The following is a 20,907-nucleotide window of genomic DNA, read 5'->3' as shown; positions in this document are numbered from 1 at the left end:
TTGCTTCTCAGCTTCCTGGGCGCAAAGAATGGGTCACAGAGTTGAGCCCAGCAATAAAGCTGAGCGACGTTGGCTTGTGGGCCGATCAGTGATCACAAACCTAGCATAGTCCGATCGGACACTGTAGCATTTGGGTCGAACGGGCCTCAGAGTCGCCGAAGACACATCTTGTCCAGTCAGTCGGACTTGTAACCTCCTTCGACTAGACTTGAAGGGGAGACTTGTGATGCGACGATAAGGAGGAGCCTACCTGGTACGAGTCAATGCCTACCTAACATGAGTCAATTGCCACGGTGTAGGTGAAAGTCAAGGCGGTCAACGCCAGAGCTTAAGTAAGGCTCAGTCGCACCCGAGCGGGAAGTGGCTTATCGGCCGATTAGAGGGATCATTGTCCGGTCAGTCTTCTGAGTAAACCAGTGTGGTCAACCCAATCGACAGGAAAGCAAGTTGAGCGAGCTAGGAGCCCGAGCCGAACAAGTCATCCATCCGATTCTAGGTACGGCGTTGGCATTGTACATATAGTGAACCTACAAGACCATAAAAGAGAAAAAGATAGATAATTAATAAAAGAGAAGAAGTCAAGACAAAGATACTTTCTATCGATAATTAATATCATTAAAGCAGGCGAAGATTGAGGGTCATCAAGAAAAGTATAAAAGGGAATGTTAGGTATAAAGAAAGACAAGAATCATCTCTCTGTCTCCATTATGCTTTTTCTTCTCCTATTTCTGATTTGAGCGTTGGAGGGCCAATGTCAGAGACCCCTTCCCTGTTTTGGTTTTGCAGAAAGGAGCGAGGTTTTTATCCAATCAGTGGATCCACCACCTCCTTAGCTGTCCATCTTCACGCCTTCGGATAAGATCACCACTTATTAATTCTTCCATCTCTTTACAATATGATACTTTCAAGATACTGAGGTTTGATAGCTGAAGAGCCCAATTAGTGATGTTTCTCAACATTTTGCATCTTGAAATGTTCAATTCATGAAGAATAGGAAACAATATTTGAGGCTTGACTGCTTCCTAAGTGATTTCTTGCAAATTGTTGCCAATTGTGAGCGCCATATACCTTAAACATTCAAAGCCTTTTTCAATATCCTTGTTACTCCTAGTAACTATTAATTCACCATCTACCATGGCATCTACAATCTCTAGTCATTCAAGACCCTGTCTTATGTAGTCGCTCCTCATGATGCTCTCAAATAGTTGGCTTGGACAAGCTAAGTCTCTCATGTCCTGTAGTTGGAGTTTCCATGTAGATAATAGCGGTAGAGAGCCCAACCATTCAAGGGCTGCCTTTGAGTCCAGGGTAATTCCAATGTATTTTCGTCTTCATTGAAATCCCTCTAGCTCGTTCAAATTAGCATACTTGCTCTCATATAAACCCAACAATTTGAGCAAAGGTAAGTTGGATAATGTTCCCATGGGTACTTTGATAAGATGCTCAGTTCCTACCTTGAGTTTGGCAAGGCTACTCAACTCTGCTGTCAGTGTTACGACTGGGGTGGAGTTTAAGTTTAGATGTTGGAGCTCAGATAGCATCTTGATTTCCCTCAGAATCTCTGTGATGTCCGTACCTGAGAGATCCAAGAGTGTCAAAACAAGCAAAGCCTGAAAAAATGACCCAGGAATTAAGTGTAGCATATAGTTCCGTTGGAGCATGAGCATGGAAAGTTTGGGAAAAGTGGGAGTCTGCTTTGGCAAGGAACTTAAATCATTATGCATAAATGATGCTCGCTCCACCACATGTCATTCCTCATTCTCTAGTTCCAACTGATTCAATCCAGCATGTGCTTTAACAATCCACTTGTATTGATTGGATCCATAGTCCGAGACCATCCATAAAACCATGTCTCGGATTAGATCATGCATCTTGATACCTACCGTGTGTTCACTATCAACAAGCTCTAACAAGCATGTAAATGTAAGAGTCTCGATATGGGAGAGCTCTCGGTGGAATTCTTTATTGATCGAGTTAAACTCATTAATCAGACCAAGGCCTATCCAACGCTGTATTAATTCAACTTTGTGAATTTTGAAACCTTCAGGCCACAAAGAGCCACACAATAGGGGAGCTCTCATGTTGTCATCTTCCAGGCTATCATAACTAAGTAAAAAAGCAGCAAACATAGGATCTCTTTCTTTCATATCCGTGACTTCTAGCATCCGTGATTGCCTCAACTGCATGAGAGCATCTGACCTCCATGACCTCTTTGCGGACATGACTCTGCGGACGGTGATGAGAATAAGGGGCACACCAGAACACACTTTTGCAATTTCTCTTGCTAATTGATTAATTCCTTGCTCTGAGTTGATTACATCTTTACCTGCATACTTTAGAAATAGTTCACATGATGGATGGGATGGCAAGCTTGCCAATTGTTTCTTCTCATTAGCACTTATTCAGTCCTACCTTCTTAGCCACGTCCATCTGAAGCTTTTGCAATTTGCATTCTTTGGAGGCGACAATCCAGACGACGTGCTCAAACTTGAGCTTGGAGATCTCTTCATGGTTATTGATGAGCTTCAAAAGCATAGTCTTTCCTATTCCCCCATGTCGTAGATGCCTATAACCCTGGCACTTTCATCTAATTGCCGTAGTCTTTCCATTTCACAATCTGGATCAGATCTGATTGCATCCCGACGACATTATTTGAAATGGGAAGCTCCACGGCAGGCGGCGGCGACCGTGTCGTGGCAACACTAGAAACATCCACTCGGTTAATCAACTCCTTCACCTCCTCCAGTTTCTTGGTGACTCTCTGGTTGATGGAGATGCAATTCCACGACCAGCCTATGAGGCACCGCATCGCCCTGTAGTCCTCTTGGATGACGGCGACCTCTGTAGATACAAACGCCTCGGCCTCGCACTTCCACTGTAGAGCTTCTTCAGTGGCGGTTTTCCCATTGCCCTTAGGTTCACCCATGGCTTGGTCGACGTCTTTCAGTTTAGCGCTCAATTGATCCGCAGCTTTGCACAAGTCTTTGACGCTAGATCGAGGCTTTGCGAGATAGAACGAAGCTGCATCGCATATCCTATTCAGTAATTGACGGAAATCGATGGAGGGATTCATGGCGATCGAGGTGAAACAGCGAATGCTTGGATCACAATAAGTGGAGAAGTAATTGGGAAGCAATGGAGAAGCAAAATTAGGAAGGGGGATCGGCCAGTGGACTTCCACACTGTGTGTGCAATGATTAGAGGAGCCACGAACTGTACTTTGTTGGCATGTGTTATTTTTCAATATTAGTTTATAAACCGTATTAAAATTTTAATATACTAAACTTTTAATATGATATAAATTTTACGAAAATATTAAATTCCATAATACTAAAGTTCAATAATTAATAAATTCATCTTTCATAAGCTAATTCACTATATTCTATACAAACTCTTTCGCATGCTGAGAACCAATTAAGATCTTTTACCTTTGATGCTTGTGATGGTCACCAATCACGTTGGCTTCGACAAGCAAGCCATCGATGAGATCAGAAGAATCGCTCCAACGAGCACTCAAACGCCTTAAGCCTCTGCACCTATGTTTACACTGAGACTCCTTGTTGAGCAAAAGGTGTGATAAAATTCATTCTAGACGATTCAATATTTGTATCGTAGGCCCCGATTAGATACCGTGATCTATCAGTGACCTTCAGGCACCTCTCTATGTGTGGAACAGTCGTAGAAATCGTTGTTAAATATATGTGAATGGAGAATAGGTGGAAGAAGTATGAAATTTTATTATGAATGGGACTGAGTCCCACATTAGGAGTTTCAAGGTATGTTTGTTGGTTTATATTGATTCACATATATTGATGATGTGAACAAATACATTGGGAGTCTTTTATGTATGAGTTCTAAAGACAACTGATTTTTGGTGATAGTTGGCACGAAGTCCAGACTGGTCGACAGATTGACCGTGTCTGACAAAAGGTAAGTAAAGGTAAGTCAGAGGAGAGTGATTGTGAAGACGCGTCCTAATTGAGGGGCAGTAGGCGTCAGCCCAGTTTCGGTCCATTTGAGATCCCTAAGTTGAAACCTTGACTAATTTTTGATCTTGGGAGGACAGAAACTAATTACTCTATTTTTTATATTGTGCTAACACTTGTCTTGCAGGGTATTTTGGACTAACATATTTGTTGCAGGGCAAGAAAGCAAGCAAAGAAGCAAAGCTGTCTTCGGGTGAACAATACCCGAAGGCGCCTTCCATGGATATGGAAAGCGCCTCGGTACTATTCATGGAAGGCACCTTGGTACTGTTCATGGAAGGCGCCTTCCACGGATAAAATTTGACTGGTTAGCAGATAAGGCGCAACAACTTCGGGATTGATTTTACCTCATTGGAGGCGCCTTCCAAGCCTTTTATAAGGCAGTTTCGAGGAGACATTTATACATCAAGTACATTTGAGCTACTACGCATACATTTGAGCTTACGATTGCTTCCGGTTCTTGTTGTGACTCTCTTACGAAGTTGATAAGCCCAACGACTGCTCCAAGGAGTTCCAATCGTGCCCGGCAGACAGACATCAACTCAAAGTGTTTTATTCTTTATCCCTAAAAGTGTTGGTAATATTTTCTTCTATTATAATTAACTATTATAAAAGGCAAGTGTAGTGTATTGCACTTGGCTTCATCTCTATTGTACTTGATTCACTCTTCCAAGGGTACCGGAAGATATTTTTAGTGGATTACCTATCGATAGGTCCGCGGGACTTGGGTCTTGGAGTAAAAGTCGTCGAAGGTTCCGAACCAAGTAAAAAATCGCTTGTATTTTTTTAGTGTTGCTTTTATATTTTATTTTCGCTGCTTACTCGATAACGATTTTCACGAACGCTATTCACCCCCTCTAACGTTTTCACGATCCAACAATGATGAATGCTCTTCTATTGAGCTCTGGACAGCCAGAGTTCGTGTGGGGGGGTTGGATCGGAATAGTGTGATAGAAGGGGGGGTGAATATCACACTTAAAACTCTTCTTATCATATTTTAAAAACAATCAGAATATGCAGCAGAAAGTAAAATACTCAGTTAGTTACTTGGTTCGAAGCCTAGGTCGACTCCTACTCCAATGCCCACGATCCTTGACCTCACCGATGGGCAATCCACTAAAATCCTTCTTTCCGAAAACCTCGAAAAGAAACAGTGCATACAATATGCAAGATAGTAACCCCTACTATCTTGTAAGAGTTTAAGTACTATGTAAGTTTAAATAAATGTACCAACAATAATAAAAGATGAAGCTTGGTCGACACTTCTGAATGGAGCATCTTGCGAGTTGTAGAGCAATAGCAGAATTAGCAGAAGCTTGAGAGTAGGTCCCTTCCATCTTCGCTGAGATCTGATGCTGATTTGATATTCGACATTAACTGATCATTAAGGGTTCGGTCGACCGATCCTTCTTTTCGGTCGACCGATCCTTCTTTTCGGTCGAACGAACAGTATCCTTCCCTATTCATCGAGATTTGTCGAGATATGCACTTAATGCCGCATTGATGAGTTGATTGTTCGATCGATCGATCCATGTGTTCGGTTGATCGATCAACATGCTTTCCTTCTGCTTCTGATTGATCTGAAGTGTGCTGAGTCATTAGGATTTGGTCGACTGATCATATGGTTTGGTCGACCGATCAAGCTTTGATCGAACTCTGTTTGCCTGAACTTGTACTTGCTCTGAGTTGGCCTTATTCGGTCGATCGATCAGGCCGAACCTGCAAAACAGTGTTAGATATAGTATTCGGCTACCCAGGGATCAGGTCCTCCAGACATATTGAATCCACCTGGCTTCCACGATATACCGAGATTTCCCTTACCTAGCCTACAACTAAGATTTCCCTTGTCTAACCGCAGTTAGGACTAGTCACTCGGTTGACTTCCCACCCTTGCCTAGCCACCACTAAGACTTCCTATGATCAAGCTCTATTAAACTAACTTAAACATATTTGTCGGACATTAAAACCTTGGAGGTCGATTGCACCAATAGGGGAAACTATGTTAACAGCTAAATCATTTTAAATAAGGTGCCCCGGAAGAAAAATAGATAAAAATCCTTATGAGTTATGGAATGGAAGACAACTATCCTATAAATATTTACGAATGTGAGGGTGTCTTGCCAAAGTGTTGGTGCTTGATCCGAAAAGGATTAAAATAGGATCAAAGACTGTTGATTATATATTTATTAGATATGCACATAACAGTAGTGTGATTAGTTTTTTGTATATGAGTTACAAATACCAAATATACACAAGAACTCGATAATAGAATCGAGAAATGTCTCGTTCTTAGAGTATATGTTTCCATATAAGACTCGAGAGGATGCTCGCTCCTCAAAATGGGCACATGAAACACAATGCAAAGAAGATGATGATAAACAAGTCAAGGTTAAGCTTAGACGAAGCAAAAGAGCTCGGATAGAAAAATCCTACGGATCGGATTTTATTACTTTCATATTTGCAAGTGAGCCCGAAAGTTACTCAGAAGCAGTAAGCTCTTCTGATGGATCTCACTGGAGAGAGACAATTATATCTAAGATAGAATCTATCTTGCAAAATCACACTTGGGAACTTATGGATCTTCCTCCTGGAAGTAAACCACTATGTTGCAAGTGGATTTTCAAGAAGAAAGTGAAGTCTGATGACACAATTGATAAGTATAAGGCCAGATTGGTAATCAAAGGATACCGACAACGAAAATACCTTGATTACTTTGATACATATTCTCCCGTGTCGAGAATAACTTCCATTAGAGTATTGTTGGTTATAGCAGCTCTATGAAATCTCGAAATACATCAGATGGATGTAAAGACAACCTTTCTAAATGGAAATTTAGAAGAGGAAATCTATATAGAGCAACCTGAGGGGTTTTTTGTGCTAGGACAGAAAAATAAAGTTTGTAGATTGGTGAAATCATTATATGTCTTGAAACAAGCACCAAAACAGTGGCATGAGAAATTTGATAATGTCATGAAAGAATGTGGATTCAAGATTAATGAATGTGATAAATGTCTCAACATGAAACTCACAGAGAATGACTACATCATCTTTTATCTATATGTAGATGACATACTTATCATTGGGAGTAATGATAAGATAACTAAATTCATTAAAAATATGTTGAACTCAAGATTTGACATGAAAGACATGAGTCTAGCTGATGTGATTCTAGGAATCAAAATTCTTAGGACAACAGAAGGACTTGTTCTTAGTCAGTCTCATTACATGGACACGATTCTTAAAAAATTCACCAAGGGTGATACTGCATTGGCACAAACGCCGATAGATATGTGTCAACATCTATCAAAAAATCAAAATGAAAGTATCTCTAAGATAGAATACTCTCGAGTGATTGGAAGTCTGATGTGTTGGACCCCATGGTAGTTTTGATGTGATCAACCAAGTTAGTTAGGTCCTGCGTTGTATTTGATCCCTGTGTCTGAGTGTGCAGGAGCATAGGAACACAGGAAGTCGAGCGGAAGACGCAGCTAGCGAGAAGGACGGCACGGGAAGGGAGCCGACAGGCTCAGTGCGTCCGAAGGACGAGAGAGCTGCGGAAGAGTACTCCGGTGGGCGTGAAGAGCGTGCGCGGCGTTCGAGGGACGTTAAGCAGGGACGGAAGGCTGCTCGAGGAAGGCCGGAAATTGGGTTCGGGTGAGCCCTATTTCGGTTGGCCACAATCACCCAAAAGATCGGAGCATCGGAAGTCGCAACAAACTGGAAACGAAGTCAAAGGAGCTGAGCTGCCAGCTTGGAGGCGCCTCCAACTTGACTGGAGGCGCCTCCAGCTTGAAGGCGCCTTCAACCAGGTTGAAGGCGCCTTCAGCCAGGCTGGAGGCGCCTTCAGCCTGATTGGAGGCGCCTTCAACCAGTCAAAGTGACCATTCTGCGCGCGGATAACATTTTATCCGCTGACTCCCATGGAGGCGCCTTGGACCCTCATTGGAGGCGCCTTGGAGCCTCGGGATAGAATTTCCAGGACCTATATAAAGGCCCCTGGAGCTAGGAATTCACCAACAACTCAAGCATTCAATCTGTAGTGTTTCTTAGCAATAGTTCTGAGCTTTTGAAAGTGTAAAAGGCTTCTCCGCCTTCAGCAAAGGAGAGTTTCTTTTAGTGCGCTTCTACTGCCCTGGATTAACAACCTCCTTGGTTATAACCAGTTTAATTCTTCTGTGTCTTTCTTTTACTGTTTTATTATTTTGTTAACTATTGCACTAACTGAGTTGAAAGTACGAGGAGGGTATTTTTATTTTGTGTTTTCAGCAATTCACTCCCCTCTTGCCGGCCTCCGCTGTACCAACATGATGTACCTGATGAGTTGTATACGACCAGACTTGGCCTACACAGTAAGTAAACTAAGTAGATACACGAGTAATCCAGGTGTTGAGCACTGAAAAGTGATAAAAAGAGTACTGAGATACTTGAGGTATACTCGTGAATATGGACTGCATTATACTAAATATCCTGTTGTGATCGAAGGATACAACGATATGAGTTGGATATTTGATATAAAAGACTCTAAGTCTATGAGTGGATATGTATTCACTCTGGGAGGTATAGTCATTTCCTGAAAATCTTCTAAACAAACGGTAATAACCAGATCCATGATAGAATCTGAGTTTGTGACTCTTGACAAATGTGGTAAAGAGGCTGAATGGCTAAGACAATTCTTAGAAGATATTCTGAGATGGTCGAAACTTGTACTGGCAATTTGCATATATTGCGATAGTCAATCAACAATCGATCGGGCATAGAGCCATCTATGTAATGGTAAGTCTAGACATATACGTCATCGACATAATACCATTAGATAATTATTCTCAGCGGGAGTTATCGATGTTGACTATGTAAAGTCAAAGGATAACCTACCAGGTCCACTAACCAAAGGGTTAAACAGAGAGTTAGTCGCAAGCTCATCGTGAGAGATGAGCTTGATGCCAATGAGAAATGTTGGTGCAAATGAAACCCAACCTATGTAGACAGGAGATCCCAAGAGCTAGGTTCAAAGGGATAACCTAATTGCACCGATAGAGTTGCTCACTGTGGGGGAACAACCCAAAGGATCAGTGAAGGATGGAGGTTGAGCACATGGCTTTTAATGATCCAAGTAGAGCACCATCCGGCTGCACACTTGCTCTATCGCTCATTCACACGGCCGCTCATTCGCTCAGTCGTTCACTCACTCGCCGACCACTTGCTTAGTTAACTTGACCGATCACCCGCACATTCGCTCGATCGCTCGACCCTCTGCCTAGTCAGACACTCGGTCTCTTTGTCCGCTTGGTCGCAAGTCGATTTGGCTGCACGCTCGCTCGACCGCTCACTCGCCCGATCGCTTACTCGATCTACTCAGTCGGCCACTCGTTCAGCCACTCGCTCGATCCACTAGACCATTCGACCCTCTAACCGGTCAGACATTTAGCCGATCTACTCGCTCAGCTGTTATGCCTGCTCGACCACTCAACTCGCTCAGATACTGTGAAATCTGCGTTCAGCACTTGGCAGAAACCAATCCCTGTTGGCAACCTGAGATTATTAGCTCAGGTCATCTCGACAGATAAGTTAAATTTAATTTGGTGTATTTAAATTTGGCTAAATTCCTAAATATCTCCAGTAGATTGTCCAACAGTCGTCTATAGGGATGGATTTTGTCTTATAATTCATTAAATGACACATTTTTTAGAAAATTTAGTCAACATTGGCTTTAGAAGACAAGTACCTCCAAGTCACTATACCGGTACCAGACAACATAGAGGGATTACCGTCGCCTGGAGATGCTCTTGGACATGCCCTTCGGCGGCGCTGCCAGTCTATCATGAGGCCTTGATACAAACCTCCCACTCTGGCGGGACGACTCCGTCTCTCTCAAGTAGCTAGCGACAGAGCTCCGACACCGATTCTTAGTGTAGGAAGGCTCACTTTCCTCATCTGACTCAACCCTAGCCCTAAAAAACTCCTCCACAAGGTCATCGACGCTGATCTCCGAGATGGCGGCCCCCGCATACCTTATTGATGAACCTTCTACGTGGTGTCGAGAAGTCGTGAATCGGCTGAGACTCCTCGACCGTTGGAGGGTCCCACCGCGATTGTACTTGTCGACGCCTCCCTTGCTGACAGAGGAATGCTCCATGGTCCAATAGATCCATCCCCTTAAAATATGTTACACGAACTTCGTTTAAATTTCAAAAAAATTCTAAAAATTTTTAAAAAATTCTATAATATTATTTCTCAAATAATACTTATTTAATTATTTTTAAGTATCATATCTTACAACTTTAGTGTTCCATTCTAATGCTAACAAGAGCCATCAGATCTATCTTTACTCGAAGTCTAATGACTAGTGTCTTCGAGAGTCATCCGACCTATCTTTACTCGAAGTCAAATAATTAGTGTCTTCAAGAGCCATGAGACCCATCTGTAGGTACCTCGAGATTGGTAAAAGGGGGTGAATTACCCTGCACAATATAAAATAGCAAACACTTTTCTCCAACAATCGGGCTTAATCAAAATATAATAGAATAAAAATAAATATGAGACATACAAATTTTTACTTGATTAGCAATCAGAGGATTGCTACTCTAAGGAAAGACAGATCTATAAGAAGATTTCCTTCTTAAACAAAACGTCGAAGGTGGAGAAGCCTCGTATATGGAAATGACACTCAAAAATGAAAAACAAAAAGAAACTCGAGGTACAAAGTGTGTTGTTTGAAAAGGAAAAGACTATGACTCTATTTATAATCCACTGGTCGAAATTGACTGTTTGCTGACATGGTACGATCCAGGCGCCCGGACCCTCTCCGGTGCCCCCATAGTGGCAAATCTTATCTTCTCACAAACGGCTACACAACGGACGCGGGATAAAATTTTATCCCGCTCTCGGGACCTGGACCTTGTCCAATACTCATCCACAACACCAAGAGGTCGAGGCACCCCGGCTAGACTAAAATGGTACAGGCACCTAGAGTCCGGGCATCCGGACAAGAGTCAACTTCTAGTTGACTTTTTGTCCGAGCTTCTGCTCTAGCTCCACTCGCTTGGGTGATCTCGGCCATCCGGAATAAAGCTCACCTGAACCTAGTTTCCGGCCTTCTCCTCGAGCAAGCTTCTGCTCTGGTTTCTCGTCCCTCTGAAACGTCGCGCACTTCCTTCTCATCTGCCAACTTACTCTTCCACAACACCTAGTCCCTCGGACGCACTAAGATCGTCGACTCTCTCCCGTATCGTCCTTCTCGTTAGCTGCGTCTTTCTCTCGACTTCCTGTGCTCTTAAGTTCTTGCACACTTTGACGAGCACTTGATTGAATTTATTAGCTTTAAAAAAAACATTAAACTTCCTTACCATAAATGTTGTTTTCTCATCTTTGAGAGATATTTTGAACTCTGGTTTGTCTATTTTTGCTTTTAAGGTAATGTTTTGCTTCGACTCCTTCTTTAGATATGCACATCTAGACTCATAAATTTCAAAAGTGGAAAATAATTCTTCTAAATTACTTATATCTAAGTTTCTAGAGATGTAATATGCATCTATTAGCAATGATCATTCATGTGTTATAGGAAAAGGGTTAAGCACATACCTTAGCGAATCTCGGTTGGTTGCCTTTTCTCCGAGTTCCTTTAGCTTGGCGTGCAATTGAGGAACTGTTTGACCTTCCTTTAGTCGCAGATTTGTCAGTTGATTTCGAAAAAGATCTCTTCTTGCAAGTTTGGCTTCGGAGGATCTTTTGTGAATCTCTAAGAATTTTTTTCAAAGATCTTTTGCAGATTCATAGAGTTCGATTTTGTTTACCTCTTGAGGTGGTGGCGCACTTAGCAGATGGAATTCTGTTTTTCCGTTTGCCACGAACTCGGCTTTTTCTTTCTTTGTCCAGCTTTCTTCTTTCTTTAACTCACCGTTGCTATCAGTAGGTACTGCAAAACTATTTTTCAAAATTAAAAATATATCGAAATTGGTTTTAAAATATACCTCCATTTTCTTCCTCCAATGTGCAAAGTCTCCCTCAAATTTCAGCGGATAGATGTTTGTTCCGGCCATCATCTTTGCTTCAGTTTGCAACTAGTCCTTCTAAGGTGATCTTGCTCTGATATCAATTGTAGGTCCCTTGGGCCGACAATAGGGGATGAATTGCCCTATACAATATAAAACAACAAACATCTTTCTCCAACAATCGAGCTTTATCAATTACACACTTAGTCAAAAATAATGGAATAAAAAAAAGTATGAGACACATAAATATTTATTTGGTTGGCAATCATAGGATTGATACTCTAAGGAAAGTCGGCTCTATAAGAATATCTCCTTCTCGAACAAAACGTCGAAGGTGGAGAAGCCTCGTACACGGAAATGGTGCTCAGAAATGAAAAACGGAAAGAAAGTCGAGAACAAAGTGTGTTATTTGAAAAGGAGAAGACTAGGGCTCTATTTATAGCCCACTGATCAGAATTGGCCGATTGGTGACGTGACATAGTTCGGGCACCTAGACCCTCTCCGGGCGCCCCCATCGCGGTAAATCTCATCTTCTTGCAAACGGCTACGCAACGGACACGGGATAAAATTTTATCCCGCTCTGGGCGCTCGAACCCCATCCACAGCACTGAGAGGTCGAGGCGCCCTGGCTGGACCAAATAATGTGGCAATTTGCTTAGGTGATCTCGGTTATCCAAAATAAGGCTCACCCGAATTCAGTTTCCAACCTTCTCCTCGAGCAAGCTTCCATTCCGGCTTCTCGTCCCTCAGAAACGTCGAACGCTTCCTTCTCGTCCGCCAGCGTACTCTTCCGTTGCACCTCGTCCCTCGAACGCACTGAGCCCGTCAACTCTTTCCTATACCGTCTTTGTCATTAGCTGCATCTTTCGTTTGACTTCTTGTGCTCCCATGGGCGGAGCCATCCTAGGGTTAGGGTGGGCTCCGTCCCCACCCATTGGTACAAAAAATAAAACCAAAATTTTTTTCCAACTATTGCTTGTCCCATGTGGTTTATTAAATTAAAATTTTTTATTTGATTTAATTAAAGCTCCAGGTACACATTACTTTATTAGGACTTTTAATTGAATCAAAATTGTGCACGACTCTTTACTCCACAATCCCACACATCGTTCTATTTGTCACACGCTACACGAACAATAGGTGTTGTTGCCTTCCTTGTTCTTCCTCACAATCGTGGAACCGCAAGTGTAAAAGATTTTGGTTTCGATTCTCTATCTTTTTCCATCACTGGGTTCGAACAAATTTGTTCATCTTTGGAATGAATGTCCTTCGAGTTCCTTTCTCAACGGTGTAATCTCTTAATTTTTTTGAAGATCTTTACATTATCATTCACTTGATATTTCATATTCATGTGCTGTATAGACATTCGATAGTAACTCGATGAGTATAACCGCGATATCCTTTCTCTCAAATAGCACATAATATATGTGTGACCATCACTGTAGGTTTATTTTCTTTTGATATTATCCGTACGAGTCAACTATTATTTTTTTCTTTTTATAAATTGATTAAATTTATTAACAGATTTATTAATTAATTTGATTAGTTTTATTTATATAATTGGTTACTTTTCTTTATTGTTGGTTTGATATTAGATATTAAATATTAGATCGATCACCAAGAAGTATTTCGTCAGCATTAGATGAGATAATTTCTATATTTATTCACTTTAATATAGAAAATTCAAGGAATGAAGAAAAAAACTATCAATTTATTTTTTAAAGAAAAAGAGTAAATATCTGCAAGAGCGATTTTTCACCATTATAGATGTGATTGGTACAACTATTGCAACACTTAGATAAAGAAATATCTTATGTTTTTGGTTCTTATGACTTACATATTCACAATATATGAGGATAAGGATATAATGGTGCTAGAAATATGCGTGATTCTTGAAATAGATTATAAGTTCTTTTCTTGAAAAATTATTCATGTGCATATTATGTACATTGTTTTGCTCTTGATGATCAACTTCATGTAAATTAAGATCCTAACTACGCCCCTGTATACTCTTAAATTTCTAAATACTTAAATACAAAGATCAAAAATAATATGACCTAACTTAATTTAATTCATCACATTAAAACTAGCTAGCATGAGATATTTACACCGTCTTTACTGGAAGGAAGTTTGGTGACTATGACCTTCAAGTCGACTTGCTCACCCAGTCAAACCATCTTTATTCCATTCCAGTTATAAAGGGTTGAAAAATAAGTTTAAAATTGAACGGTACAAATTGAAATCGAATTAACTATTTTGTAAGATAAACAAAATTGACCGAACTTTACCGTTAAAATTAAATCAATTAATTCAGTTAATTATTAAATTAACTAAATTAACTTTTTTTTATTAGTAGATTGTTATTGTGGGTCAACGGAATCGGCTGATATTGTACAACCCATCGAGAGTTGAGTCACGATTTAATTTTTTTTTTTTTTCTCGGGATGGTCTAACGAATAATATATAAGACGCTGTGCGAGATTAAAATTCGACTCTAAGTAAAGTTATAATAAATACATTTCTTATGTGCTAGTCATTATTATTCTAAAAATTAATAGTCATTCGTGATTTACTTTTTCTGTATTAGTCTTAAGACGGATTGATAGGAATGTTAGGGATGAACAAATGAACGTATTCACCTTTTACTATCATGATTTAATATTTTTTAAGCACCGATTCTAGTACATCAATGGATTGCTCATAGCATAATAATAAATAACTAAGATATATTTTAAAAAATAAATTAACTAATTGAATTTGATAAATTTCATAGATTATTATGATTTAATCAATATTTCAGTCCTCCCTAGTCATATGAATACAACGCATGACATATAAGAATGGAAATTAGAGCTTTAATCAAAGCTCCAACACAACTCAATTCTTCCATCTCACCACCATCTAATACTCTAGTGACGTTTCTCAACCATTTGCATCTCAAAATCTTCAATTCGTGAAGATTAGGAAATATCATTTGCGACCGCTTGGAGAATCATATACCACAAATATTCAATGTCTTTTTCGTGATCATTGTTGCTCCGAGCAATGGCTAATTCACATTATCATTTCTTCACTTTGGAGTAAGCTTGGACGGGATTTTTATATTGTATGAAAAATATAAAAATGCATGGTAGGAAAATTTTGTTAATCTCATAGCGTTACGTCTAATTCTAATAAAGACATCTTATATTGCTAAGAAAATATGATCTTTTTTAAATTTTTTCAATATAAAATTTTGATTGAATACTTAACAATTCTCTTCTCAAACGAAAGGATCATAATTATTCTTATGATCCAAGCTGTTGGACCCCATGGTAGTTTTGATGTGATCAACCAAGTTAGTTAGGTCTTGTTGTGTTTGATCCCTGTGTCTGAGTGTGCAGGAGCTTAGGAACACAGGAAGTCGAGCGGAAGACGCAGCTAGCGAGAAGGACGGCACGGGAAGGGAGCCGATGGGCTCGGTGCGTCCGAAGGACGAGAGAGCTGCGGAAGAGTACTCCGGTAGGCGTGAAGAGCGTGTGCGGCGTTCGAGGGACGTTAAGCCGGGATGGAAGGCTGCTCGAGGAGAAGGCCGGGAATTGGGTTCAGATGAGCCCTATTCCGGTTGGCCGCAATCACCCAAAAGAACGGAGCTTTGGAAGCCAAAACGAAGAAGAAAAGGAGTCAAAAGAAGCTGGAAATTACTATAGCAGAAGTTACTGTAGCTTTAAGGCGCCTTAAACAAGCTTGAAGGCGCCCTTGAAGGCGCCTTCAAGCCTGTTCAAGGCGCCTTGAGCAGGCCAGTTTGACCGTTTGCGCTGCGGATAAAGTTTTATCCGCAGATCGAGTTGGAGGCGCCTTGAACTCTGTTGGAGGCGCCTTGGACTCTCGGGATAAGATTTCCAAGGCCTATATAAAAGCCCCTGGAGCTAGGAATTCAATAACAACTTTGACAATCAACTCTGTACTTAATTCCTAGCAATAGTTCTGAGCCGTTAGTGTGTAAAAGGCTTCTCCACCTTCAGTAAAGGAGATTCTTCTAGTGCGCTTTTTCATCGCCCTGGATTAACAACCTCCTTGGTTGTAACCAGGTTAATTGCTGAGTTTCTTTTTACTTCTGTTAATTTAATTGTTATTATTATACTATTGCTTTTCTGAGTTGAAATCCGAGGAGGGTATTTTTATTTTGTGTTTTCAGCAATTCACCCCCCTCTTGCCGGCCTCCGCTGCACCAACAAGTGGTATCAGAGCAAGACTGCCTCAGAAGGACTAACCGCTGACTGAAGCACGAAGATCTAGACGATGGCCGGAGCCAGTGACTACCCACCTGCATTCGAGGGGGATTTTGCTTCATGGAAGCAAAAAATGGAGGTATACCTTAAGTCTGATTTTGGTATTTATTTAATAATGAAATCTGGTTATGAAGCACCAAAGAAAGTAAACGGAGAAGAGCTCGAGAAATACCTCTGGAACGAGAAGCAACGTGATGAGTCGATGGCAAATGCACGGGCTGAATTTCATCTTCTAACCACAATACCAAATGAAGATCTCGACAAAGTCGGAGAGTACGATAGCGCAAAAGAACTTTGGGAAAAGTTCTTAAAACTCCACGAAGAACAAATTGAAGTTGAATCGACTCCTCGATGGACATTGATCTGACGTCGGAAGAGTCCGAAACTGAGGTAAGTGCCGAGACAGAACCAGTAACCGAACTCCAACTTAAAGACCTAGAATGCTCATCACAAATGAGCATCGATGAAGGGGGAGAAACATCAGAAGACGAAAACAACTCGACAGGGGGAGAATCAACCACCGATAAGGTAAGTCAGGTATGGTCTCCACCTCTTGGCAAATTAATTGCTTCAATTGAAATATTGCCGAAAGATTTTCGTGAATTACAAATTATTGAGTTAAAAGACACAATTTGTCAATTAAAAGATTTTGATAAACTAACAATAGAAAATGTACAACTTTTTGCATGCTCAATATTTTTTGCCATAATTCTAAAAAACTGTGAATTAAGAACTTATGAGAAGTTAAAATGGAAATTTAAAAATCATAATATCTGATTTTAGTTGAAATATTAAACTTAGCGCTTTCAGAGAAGAAAATTAAACAATAAATTTCTTTATAAAGCTTTGTCAAGGAAGTGGTTGTTGCTCCAATAACCAAGAAGGCCTAGTGCCTCGCCACGACCTGGAAGCTAAAATATTAAAATGAAAGGTTTAATTAACTTTCTGAAAAAATATTTAAAAATTAGAATTAAATAATGCTTTGAAAGTTTAATCAAACATTTTTGAAAATTTTGTTTATAAATTCATTTTTAGAAATATTTTTTCCTAAAAAATTCTAAAGACTTAATTTGCTTTTTGACTTGAATTTTTTTTTGAAAAATCCTTAGAATTTTTTTTTAAAATATTGTTCTGGAAAATTCTAAAAGTTCATTTACTTGGATTTTTTTTCAAAAAATCTTTTAACTTAGAATTTTTTTTAAAAGTTCCCTCTAATTAGGACCCCATTTTTGCTGTGATCAAAGGGGGAGAGAAAAGTACAAGTTTAGGGGGAGTTAGAAAATTTTAAAATTTCTGTTATTATTTTTATAAAAAGTGTTGCAATTTTACTAATTGCAAAAAATTTTTTAACTTGTTAGTTTAGTAATTTTTTTCTTTAAAATTACTGTTAATGTCTATGTTAACCCTAACTTGAACTTGGGTTGATGCACATCAAAAAAGGGGAGATTGTTGGACCCCGTGGTAGTTTTGATGTGATCAACCAAGTTAGTTAGGTCCTGCTGTGTTTGATCCCTGTGTCTGAGTGTGCAGGAGCTTAGGAACATAGGAAGTCGAGGGAAAGACGCAGCTAGCGAGAAGGACGGCCCGGGCAGGCAGCCGACCGGCCCGGGGCGGCCGGAGGACGGGAGAGCTGAAGAGTACTCCGGCGTGAAGAGCGTGCGGCGTTCGAGGGACGTTAAGCCGGGATGGAAGGTTGCTGAGGAGAAGGCCGGAATTGGGTTGGTGAGCCCTATTCCGTTGGCCGCAATCACCCAAAGAACGGAGCTTCGAAGCCAAAGCGAAAAGAAAAGGAGTCAAAAGAAGTCGGAAATTATCAGAGGTAGTTATCAGAGTATACGCTTAAACAGCCAAGGCGCCTTGGCGCCTTCAAGCTCGCTCAAGGCGCCTGAAAGGTGCTGATTTTACGCATGGATAAAGTTTTATCCGCAGATCGAGTTGAGGCGCCTTGAACCCGTTGGAGGCGCCTTGGACTCTCGGATAAGATTTCAGGGCCTATATAAAGGCCCCTGGAGCTAGGAATTCAATAACAACTTTGACAATCAACTCTGTACTTAATTCCTAGCAATAGTTCCGAGCATTAGTGTGTAAAGGCTTCTCCACCTTCATGAAAGAAGATTCTTCTAGTGCGCTTTTTCATCGTCCTGGATTAACAACCTCCTTGGTTGTAACCAGGTTAATTGCTGAGTTTCTTTTTACTTTTGTTAATTTAATTGTTATTATTATACTATTACTTTTCTGAGTTGAAATCCGATGAGGGTATTTTTATTTTGTGTTTTCAGCAATTCACCCCCCTCTTATCAGCCTCCGCTGCACCAATACAAGCCTCTCAGTAATTTTGTTCAAGATCATCCAATAGAATATCTTTCATCATTTTAAATCTACAATCTTTTAAAATCTTTCTAATTTGAATCCTAATAATATTCGATTAGGATTTTTTCTTAATATGTCAATCAATCCTGTATTTAATATGGTATGAATTAGAGAAGTTAAAATCGGTTGTTAATAATTTTTTTTTAAAAAAAAATATTTGAACCTTAACTTTTTTAAAAACAATATGACATGTTATGTGATATTAATAGTTTAAATTTATTTTTCAAATTATTTGTTTTAAATAATAAATTAAAAATTAAAAATCGCACTTTAGATACAAAATCTTATAAAAAATATTAAATTAGTTTCTCAATACATAACTTATAGAATAGTAATGATAATACTTTTAGGGTGCGTTTTGTTCGGAGTTATTTTTGATAACCTTGGTTATCCATCCAAGGTTATCAACAAAAACCTTGTTTGGTTTAGGTATTCGATGATTCCCAAGTAATGTTCCATGCCCGACACATCAGCAAAAGGGTCATGTAGCCTGGAATTGGAAAACCTCAGAAAACTAAGGTTTTTGTTGATTCCAGGGTTAACGAATTTTTTTTACCAAAAATACCCTCCGATAAGAAAAAACATGAAAAAAAGAGAAAAAATGAAAAAATAAAATTAAAAAAATACAAAAAATAAAAAAATGTTTTAAAAAATTTATTTTTAAAAAAAAATAATTTAAAAAAATAAAAAATAAAAATTTTAAAAATGTTATAAAATTTTTAAAAATTTAAAAATTTAAAAAATTTTAAAAAATTAAAAAAATTTTATAAACATTTAAAAATTTAAAATTATTTAAAAAATTTAAAAATTTTAAAAAAATTTAAAAAAATTTTAAAAAATAAAAAAAATAAATAAAAATTAAAATTTAAAAAATGTAAAAAAATATAAATATAAATAATATAAAAATATAAAAACATTAAAAAATTAAAAAAAACATAAAAAAGTAAAAAAAATATACAAGGAAAAAGAAAAGTAAAAAAACATAAAAAAATAAATAATAATAATAATATTATGTATAGTTGGTTTTGTAACTGAGGGTAATACGGTAAAATATTAAACTAAGGTATTCATTAAAATCTTCAAACAAACAAGTTTTTGTTGCATTACCTAAGTTGAACCAAACAATATTTGGTTATGTTTTATTCCCTATAACCTTGGTTATGTGATTACCTGGTAATCACATAATCAAGATTATACATGATGACTTGAACCAAACGTACCTTTAGTATTGGTTATTAAATCAAAATCAAATTGAATAAATTAAAAAAACTAATATCCAAATTATTTGAACCAAACTTCCGAATTCGATCAGTTGTGGTTTTTACTCACCCCTAAGCTCAGGTGTCGTGTCTGAACATTCTGCATCCAAAAATATTTGATTTGTGAAGATCAGAAAAAATAATTTGAGGCTCGACTACTTCCCAAATATTTTCCTATAAATAGTCAACGGCTTGGGGAACCATGTACCGAAACATTCAATGTCTTCTTCATCCTTGTTGCTCCGAGGTAATTCACCACTTGTCAAGTCATTTACAATCTCTAGTCGTTTGAGGCCTATCATTTCTTCACTTCGAAGTAGGCTTGAACGGTTCATATATATGAAGATAATTCACTACAAAAACGGGCATGTTGCGATCAAATCTACGATGAAAAATTTTTCATCGCGAATAAGCTGTTGCCAAATTCTATGACAAAATAAGGTATAATCATCACAAATTTTGTGACAAATTTTTTTCATTGCAAATTTGAGACGAAAAAGAATTCATCACGAAATTTCATGATATCAAAAGCGACGAAAAGAGATATTTGTCGTAAATTTGTGACGATCTAAGTTCGTTGTAGATTCGAAAAATTGTGACAAAAAGGGTTATTCATCGTAAATATGCGACGAATCGAAAGTCATTGCAGATCTACGATGAGTCTAGATTCATTGTAAATCTGTGACAAATCCATTTTTAGTGTATATTTGCGACGAAAAAAGGTTTTCATCGCAGAGTTGCGATACACAATGTAACTTTACGATAAGTTTGCAATGAAAAATTTCATCGCAAAATATAAATTTTTTCCACAAAACTTAATCATTTGTACATTTTATCGTGTATACAAATCATACTCAAACTTATTTTTATATAAACACAACATCAACATTCCCAACACATCCTATACAATAATTAAACAATCCAACCAATCCTACACAACAATGCATTCCAACACATCCTACACAATAATTAAGCAATCCAACACATCGTATATACACAATTCATCTAAACAAGTCATTCATACAAGTCCAAA

At 38.8% G+C, this 20,907-nt stretch overlaps 1 protein-coding gene across 2 annotated transcripts; it reads right to left on the bottom strand.

Annotated features, from left to right (window-relative positions):
- Window positions 1-604: 604 nt before the first annotated feature.
- Window positions 605-3,217, bottom strand: LOC121989693 (probable disease resistance protein At1g62630). 2 transcript variants are annotated; one of them, XM_042543874.1, is made up of 2 exons: window positions 2,413-3,217; window positions 605-2,333 (listed from the first exon to the last, which is right to left on the bottom strand). In XM_042543874.1, the coding sequence occupies exons 1-2, from the start codon at window positions 2,533-2,535 to the stop codon at window positions 1,749-1,751; spliced, it is 708 nt and encodes a 235-aa protein (XP_042399808.1). In that variant the 5' UTR covers window positions 2,536-3,217; the 3' UTR covers window positions 605-1,748. The 2 variants fall into 2 exon arrangements, with proteins under 2 accessions (XP_042399808.1, XP_042399809.1); XM_042543875.1 differs by having other exon boundaries at window positions 1,988-2,326; window positions 2,413-3,208.
- Between the last annotated feature and the right edge of the window lie 17,690 nt (window positions 3,218-20,907).

The sequence above is a fragment of the Zingiber officinale genome, chromosome 6B (assembly GCF_018446385.1).
Source record: "Zingiber officinale cultivar Zhangliang chromosome 6B, Zo_v1.1, whole genome shotgun sequence".
NCBI lineage: Eukaryota > Viridiplantae > Streptophyta > Magnoliopsida > Zingiberales > Zingiberaceae > Zingiber > Zingiber officinale.
This window is presented reverse-complemented; position numbering and strand designations above follow the sequence as displayed.